This window comes from Eschrichtius robustus, chromosome 12 (assembly GCF_028021215.1).
Source record: "Eschrichtius robustus isolate mEscRob2 chromosome 12, mEscRob2.pri, whole genome shotgun sequence".
Taxonomy (NCBI): Eukaryota; Metazoa; Chordata; class Mammalia; order Artiodactyla; family Eschrichtiidae; genus Eschrichtius; species Eschrichtius robustus.
This window is the reverse complement of record NC_090835.1, coordinates 8080717-8088552: the sequence shown is the minus strand read 5'-3', so window position 1 is coordinate 8088552 and position 7836 is coordinate 8080717. Positions and strand designations below refer to the sequence as shown.

The 7836-nt window shown below is 43.6% G+C and overlaps 1 protein-coding gene across 5 annotated transcripts in view; it reads right to left on the bottom strand.

Annotated features, from left to right (window-relative positions):
• Positions 1–265: 265 nt before the first annotated feature.
• Positions 266–7836, bottom strand: part of RAD18 (RAD18 E3 ubiquitin protein ligase) — a 106368-nt gene continuing 98797 nt past the window's right edge. For 4 of the 5 annotated variants that reach the window (XM_068557667.1, XM_068557669.1, XM_068557670.1 and 1 more), the window contains one exon: positions 978–1122. In XM_068557667.1, the coding sequence (XP_068413768.1) occupies positions 1020–1122 (103 nt within the window). In that variant the 3' untranslated portion in view covers positions 978–1019. Of the gene's footprint in view, positions 874–977; positions 1123–7836 lie in introns of those variants that run through there. The other variant, XM_068557668.1, reaches the window with a different exon arrangement.

Here is a 7836-nt window from a genome sequence, read left to right as displayed (position 1 = left end):
CAGGGTCTTCCTGGACTCTGGTGAAGTGGCACTTGCTGTCACCAGGACACAGGCAGCCCCACAGCTGCTGGCACCGGTGGCAGGGGACTGGCTCTGAAATGCCACAGACAGGCATGAGGAACTCTGGAAGGAACTGGGAACTGGGGGACATTTTGCACAGAGAAAACAATTTCTGATCAACCCTTTCCAATGATTTGTAGCTTGTACTCAACCATTCACAGGAGACTGTTTTCAAGGACTTTATTTTAAATTGATATAGAGTCTATTCAGTTACAAAATTCATTTATTGCATTCTTTCCATTTAATAGCTGGGATTCAAAGTGTTAAAGATTTGATATACCCAAGTGAAAAAAGACCAAGGAATCATTTGTAAGTGGCATTTCTGGAGAATATGCCTAATGTTTCAAAGTTAGTGTTTTGTGCCTTTAGGTTACAATACTAATATCCTACTCCAAGTAAAGTGTAAGACACAGGTCTAACTAACAACCACATGAAACTCGGGCAACAACCATCCTGAAACAGCTGTAACACGCGCACCGGCCTCCAGGCCTCGCGTGCTCACACTCACGGAGGACTTGAGTTAGGACATCCTGCCTTTCCAGAAACACAGTGGCTCTGAATGCCTCAACTGCTCCTTGTGGTAGAGGGGTTAAAGGATCCTTTTCTGAAGTTGGCTTCTCCATGGAAGAGGAGAATGGCTTAAGGACATTCTGAAATTTAGAAACAAAATCAAACAAAACCCTTTTGCCAAAAAGTCTCTTGTCGTCTGGAAAGCTGGTGAACATGTGGATGCCAGTATTTTTAGAGAGAGATGTTTTAGGGGCAGGAGGTAACTGACCAAGTGAGGATGCTTTGTAAGTTTTTTTTTTTTTCCTGGAAAGGCAGAAAAGAATAAAAATCAGTTAAACATAATATTTAGAATGTAACATCTTCACTTGGGCATTTATGAATATGAAATCTACATGGCAACAAAAGTACCATCTTCTGATGACTGCACTGGGAAAGTCAACAAACCCACACTAGTTCCTGTTCCGCTTATTTCTTGGCTCGAGCTCAGCGCTTTCAGCTGACCTCGTGCGACGATTCTGTCTGGGACTTATTTCTGTGTCTTGAAGATCGCATCTGAAAATGGAAAGAAGAAAACGGCAGCTTAGAAAATGATGATCCCTATTATTCCCCAGCAGTTTCTAGTTTACAAGCCCCTTCCCGTGTGTTTCTATGTGATCCTCCAAATAGCCTTCCACTCCACTGACAAGTCTGCTATGATAATTATTATGACTTTTATTATTATTTCCACTGCACAACTGAGAAAACAGTGACTTAGCAAAGATCACACGTCATAAGTGACAGAGTTAGGAATTGAACTCCTTTCTTCTGAATCAGAATCGAGCAGCTTTACGCTTCTGCTTCAGAGGCAGAAAGCTGCAGAAAATGTGCTTCCATCCTAACAACAAGACGAAGCCAGAGAGTCGAGCAAAATCATAACTTATCTTGATCCTGTCAGACAGCTGAGGTTGTAAGGGAACCAAGAAAACAAAATCCCCTCCCAAGAGAGAGGAGCCACACGCATCCTTTCACTTCGGGCAGAGCACCGGGGAAAGGGGTTGCTGCCGCACGAGCAGGTGGGAAGACGAAAGTTGACGTTTTCTGGATTCTGCAGCACAGCCTGGTGCTGCGAGCCCCCGACACCGGAGCCTCGGCAGCACTCCTTGAGACACTGACAGAGGGCAGGACAGTGAAGAGGGCCCACGAGGGGCACAGGGGTAAAGCAGGGGATGGGGAGCGGAAGGGGTCAGGCCCTGCCTGATTTCCCAGGTTTGTCAGTGGAGTAGAAGGCTGTTTGGAAGATTAAATGAAACCGCATGGGAAGGCACTTATAAACTAGAAAATGATGTCGAGAATAAGAAGAGATGATTTAAAGTATATGGGAGGGGCTTCCCTGGTGGTGCCGTGGTTAAGAATCTGCCTGCCAATGCAGGGGACACAGGTTTGAGCCCTGGTCCAGGAAGATCCCACATGCCACAGAGCAACTAAGTCTGTGTGCCACAACTACTGAGACTGCACTCCAGAGCCCACGAGCCACAACTACTGAAGCCTGTACGCCTAGAGCCCATGCTCCGCAAGAAGAGAAGCCACTGCAATGAGAAGCCCGTGCACTGCAACGAAGAGTAGCCCCCGCTCGCCGCAACCAGAGAAAGCCTGCGCGCAGCAACAAAGACCCAATGCAGCCAAAAATAAATAAGTAAATAAAATAAAAATTAAAATAAATAAAGTATATGGGAAGATGTGCATAGGTTAAATGCAAATATTACACCATTTTATATATGGGACTTGCGTATCTATGGATTTTGGTACCTGCAGCGGTGGGGGGCAGGGTCCTGGAACCAACCCCGCATGGATTCTGAGGGATAACTGCAATCTCAATATTGAGTCTTTCTTACACCTGCTCAAATCTGTTGTTGAGCCTCCTAGTGAAATTTTCATTTCAGCTATTTTGTTTTTCAACTCCAGAATTTCTATTTTTAAAAAATTATTTCTATTTCTTTATTGGTATTCTCTATTTGGTGAGACACTGTTCTCATACGTCCCTTTAGTCCTTTGATCAGAGTCAAAACAGCTGATTTCACTGGTTGCTTCTCCCCCGCCCCGGTGTGTATAGGCCACAGTTTCTTGTTTCTTTGTTTATGTCTAATTTTTTGTTGAAAACTGGACATTTTTACCAATATACTGCGGCAACTATGGGAATTAGATTCTCCTCCTTCCTCAGCGTCTGTTCATGATGGTGTCTGCTGCTGTTTGTTAAGTGACTTTCTGAGCTAATCCTGTAAACATACATTCTTTGTTGTGTGAGACCACAGACGTGTCTGCTACATGAGCTTAGTGGTCAGCTAATGATTAGATATAACTTTCCCTAATCGCCTGGAACCGATATAACACAGAAGCCCTTGTCACAATCAGTCTTTGCCAAGGGACTCTGTGTTGGGGCATGCATTCAGCACTTGGGGGACAACTCCACCTTAGCCTCTCCTTTCAGCTTGCATGGAGCCTCACAGTCAGCTCGAGGTGGGAGATTAGGACCCTCTCAGGTCTCTCCTGAGCACGCACAGAGCCCTAAGCATGCGTGGGACCTTCCAGAGCCACAGTGATATATCAGAGCTGGTCAAAGCCCTGAAGGAAATCTTATTTTCCAGCTTTTCCTTTAAGCTTTTTGCTTAACATATTGTTTGCCCCAACTGTTATCTACCTCAAATGGCTATGAAGTTAATCAATTGTCTCTAATTGTTTTAAACAAACACCTCAGGGGAAAAAGAGGCTTTTCACACTGGGTGAGCTCCAAGTCAGGTAAAGTAAAGACAGTCTTGCAAGTGGGAGTCTTCCAGGAAACCACCAGACAGATCAAATAATAATTCTCTGGGAATGAGGCTGTGAAGGAGCTCCAACTCCGTTCTGCCTTTTCTGCAGGTTGCCAGGCTGCTGGTCCTCATCAAGACAGCAGACTACTGGCTCCCAAGGCCACTGTCGGGCTAGAGAGAGGGGGATGGGAACAGGGGAAGTCAAATCACCACAAAGCTCACTGTTCTAACTAAAATTCAGATATTTTTCTTGAAGTAATGCTCCTTGGATTGCTGTTGTCTTTGGTTAATTTTCAGTTTTGAAAAAGTTGATTCTGGGGGCTTCCCTGGTGGCGCAGTGGTTGAGAATCTGCCTGCCAATGCAGGGCACACGGGTTCGAGCCCTGGTCTGGGAAGATCCCACATGCCGCGGAGCAACTAGGCCCGTGAGCCACAATTACTGAGCCTGCGCGTCTGGAGCCTGTGCTCCGCAATGGGAGAGGCCGCCATAGAGGCCCGCGCACCGCGATGAAGAGTGGCCCCCACTTGCCGCAACTAGAGAAAGCCCTCGCACAGAAACGAAGACCCAACACAGCCAAAAATAAATAATAAATTAATGAATTTAAAAAAAAAAAAAGAAAAAGTTGATTCTGACAAGTTTTGTCAATTTTGTCACTGCTTTTATGGAATTTCCAGACATCCTTATTTCACAACATCTACTGAATGTTTTCTCCTTTATCTTTTTAATTTTTTCCCCCAGCTTTTAACTCATGGTCTTAATATCTCTAAAATTTCACAAGTCAAATTTCTCATCTTTTTTTTCCTAAATAAATACATTTATTTATTTATTTATTTTTGGCTGCGTTGGGTCTTCGCTGCTGCGCACAGGCTTTCTCTAGGTGCGGCGAGCGGGGGCTACTCTTCGTTGTGGTGCGCGGGCTTCTCATTGCGGTGGCTCCTCTTTGTTGCGGAGCACGGACTCTAGGCGCGTGGGCTTCAGTAGTTGTGGCATGTGGGCTCAGTAGTTGTGGCTCGTGGGCTCTAGAGCACAGGCTCAGTAGTTGTGGCGCATGGGCTTAGTTGCTCCGCAGCACGTGGGATCTTCCCGGACCAGGGCTTGAACCTGTGTCCCCTGCATTGGCAAGCGGATTCTTAACCACTGCACCACCAGGGAAGTCCCAAATTTCTCATCTTAATATTTTATTGCCATTTATTTATTTGGCTTCTGGGTTTTTTTGTTGTTTTTTTTTTAATGGGATGTTCCCCCTTATATTTAACTTCTATAAAATTACTGTTTCTTTGCTCTCTTACCTTGATTTTAATTTCCTTCTAAAATTTTAAGTAATGTGTTTCTCCCATATTTCCCCTCTTTGATTTGCCTTCACAATAGCTGGCAACAAACATGGCTATAGTGTTAGTGGAAGAAGCAGCCTCTACCATAAGCATGGGCTTGAAGCAGAGTCCCTAGCAAGCAAGGATCTCAAGGTTCTCCCAGAGTAATTCTCTAAAATACCTCATCCTCAAAGATGCAGGAATCCTAACAGGATAAGCCACCTCAAGATTTTTTTCTAAGCATGAAACACACTTATTTACTAGAATGAAGACACTTAATAACACACTTATTTACTAGAATGAAGACACTTAATAACATGGCCCAAACATAACAGGCTTTTAAATTCTTAGCCTCTGGAAGGTATAATCAATGGATTTTTGAGCAAACTTTGCCAACTTTATGCTGTTAGCCAACTGGGGATACTCCTGTGGAGGACCACGGTGAGAGGCATCAGGAAGCCCTGAATCTACTGAATACAGAAGCCATACCTGGGAGATGTGGCCATCTATTACCAGCTTGCTTCCAGTATACACTATTACCAGGATGATTTACCTTCCTCTTGGTAGAGTCATGGAAAGAACCTCTCAGTGTGAGGGCTCCTGCCACTTCCTGTTGATTACAGGGGGCCTGGGCAGAATAAGGGCCATTTAAACAGGGAAGAGGTTTCTGATTAATCTTTTTTTTTTTTTTTTTGGAAACACAAGATTGGTTGTTTCCCTGCTGTGAGTACTTTCAATTTTTTAAGCACTGTATGGGGCAAAGGGCCCGTCCAGAATACTAGTGCATAAGCTTGAAGAGGGACCAAAAACTGACAAGCATTACATGGAAGGAAAGTTACAGGCCAGTTTCTCAACATAACAACAAAACATCTTAAACAAAATGTTAAGAAACCAAATCTAGCAACATATAAAAGAGTTAATACACCATCAACAAATTAGGTTTATTTCAAGAATGCAATCTTGATTTAACATGCGAAAAATCAATGTAATTCACCACATTAACAAAATAAAGGAGAAAAATCACACATTCATCTCAATATATTCAATAGAAAATATTAAAAAAACACTCGAAAATATTCAACATCCATTTATGTTAAAAACTAGGAATATAAGGTAAAAATATTGAATGCTTTCCCACTAAGATTGGGAATAAGAAAAGGATACCCTTATTACCACTTCTAGTTAACATCTAAGTAGCAGTTCTAACCTGTTCAATTAAGCATTAACAAAGACTTTAGAAAAGGTATTACACTGAGATGACATGGTTATAGATGTTGAAAAAAACCCCAACCCTACAGGGTATTAGAATTATTAAGTAAATTTATCAAAATTCGTGAATACAGGGTTAATGTAAAAATTTAATTTGCTTCATATATTAGCAACAAGCAATTAGAAAACAGTAAACAAACAACAAAAGAATACTATTTTTAATAACATAGTTACCAGAGGAATGCAAATTTAAATCACAATGAGACGCCACTGGACCCTATGAAGGAGAATGACTAAAATGAAAAAACTAAGAATGCCACCAAGCATTGATGAAGGACATGGAACTTCTGGACCGCCCACTGCTGATGGGAGTTTAAAATGGTATGAGCACTTTGGAAAAATGTTTGGCAGAAGCTACTGTATACATGCACATCCTAACACCCAGCTATACCACTCCTCAGTATATACTCAACAGAAACAAAAGCACATGCACCAACTGGACAACTACAGTTACGTTCCTGACAACCTTATTCGTGACAGCCAAAAACTCGAAAAAATGTATCTAGCAAAAGTAGTATGGGTAAATAAATGGTGACTTATTCATACAATGGAATATTACAGAGCAGAGGTGCTCAAACTTTGGCCTGCAGCAGGATCACCTGAGGGCTTCTTAAAACACAGGTTGATGGGCCCCATCCCCAGAGTTTCTCATTCAGAAGGTCTGGTGTGGGGCTCAAGAATTTCCTTTTCTAATATATTCCCAGGTGATACAAGCGCTGCTGGTCAGGAAACCACACTTTGAAAACCACTGCTCTAGATAAAGCAGTGAAAAATAACAAACTACCGTGACATGCAACCATGGAAAAATGTCACACATGTAATGTTGTCTCCAAGAGTGCACACTATATGGTTCCATTTATATGAAGTTTACAACCAGGCAAAATTAACCCATGGTGATGGAAGTCAGAACTGTGCTTACCTCTGGGAGGAGGCATGAGAAGGCTCTTAGAATGCCAGGAATGTTCCAAGTCCACATCTGGGTGGTGACCTTGGTGGCCCCCCATGATCCACACCTCCTGCCTCTGTGCAATCCCCTTCCCTAGCATCTGGGGCTGGCCCTGTGACTTACTTTAACCAACAGGATGTGGCCGAAGTGATACAGCACAAGTTTCAGGACTAAGTCTTAAGAAGGCTAAGAGATTTTTGTATTTGCACTCTTGGGAGCTGTATCAGTCTGGGTCCAGTCATGATACCAGAACAGTCTGGGTTCTGTTCATGATAACTTGAACAGAAACGTTTAGTATAAAGAATTACTAACTGCAACAGAGGACTGGAGTAACGAGGGGTTGGCTAATAAGAAGGAAAGAGAATCCTGAAGAATATATTACAGAAAGAGTAGAAATAAGGAATAGCTGCTCCTCAGGGTTGAGATGCAGCACCCCAGGAAGAGCCCTCTCCCCAGACAGATCCAGACACCTGCGTGGAGAGGGCAGGGCTGTGGCTAACTGAGTCAGAGCAATGAGCTGCTGGCCAGGGTACACTGTAGGACCAGGCACTGGGGAAGGCCTGCAACCAAGAGGCAAAACCCATTCTTCTTGCAATGTCTCTCCAGTGCCCTCTACTGATAAAACTTAACATCAGGAGAGCCGGCAAAGGAAAAATATTTAAAGGGCCCAATTCAGTTTTCACAGAGCAGGCAAAAAGGATGAATTTGGAGCTGAGGCAATAAACTGATAACTGGCACAGGGGCCCTGAGCCTCCATATACAAAATCCCAGCTATCCTGCTGGAAAGACCACACAGAGAGACCATGCGGAGAAACCACATGGAGAAGAACAGGCTCCCAGATTACATGGAAAGACAGAGAAGTCCAGACACCTCAGCAGAACATCACCTCCAGCCGCCCTGCCAGTTGGCTACGTGCCACATAAATAACCACCAGCAGCCTGAGGCCAGCCCAGACT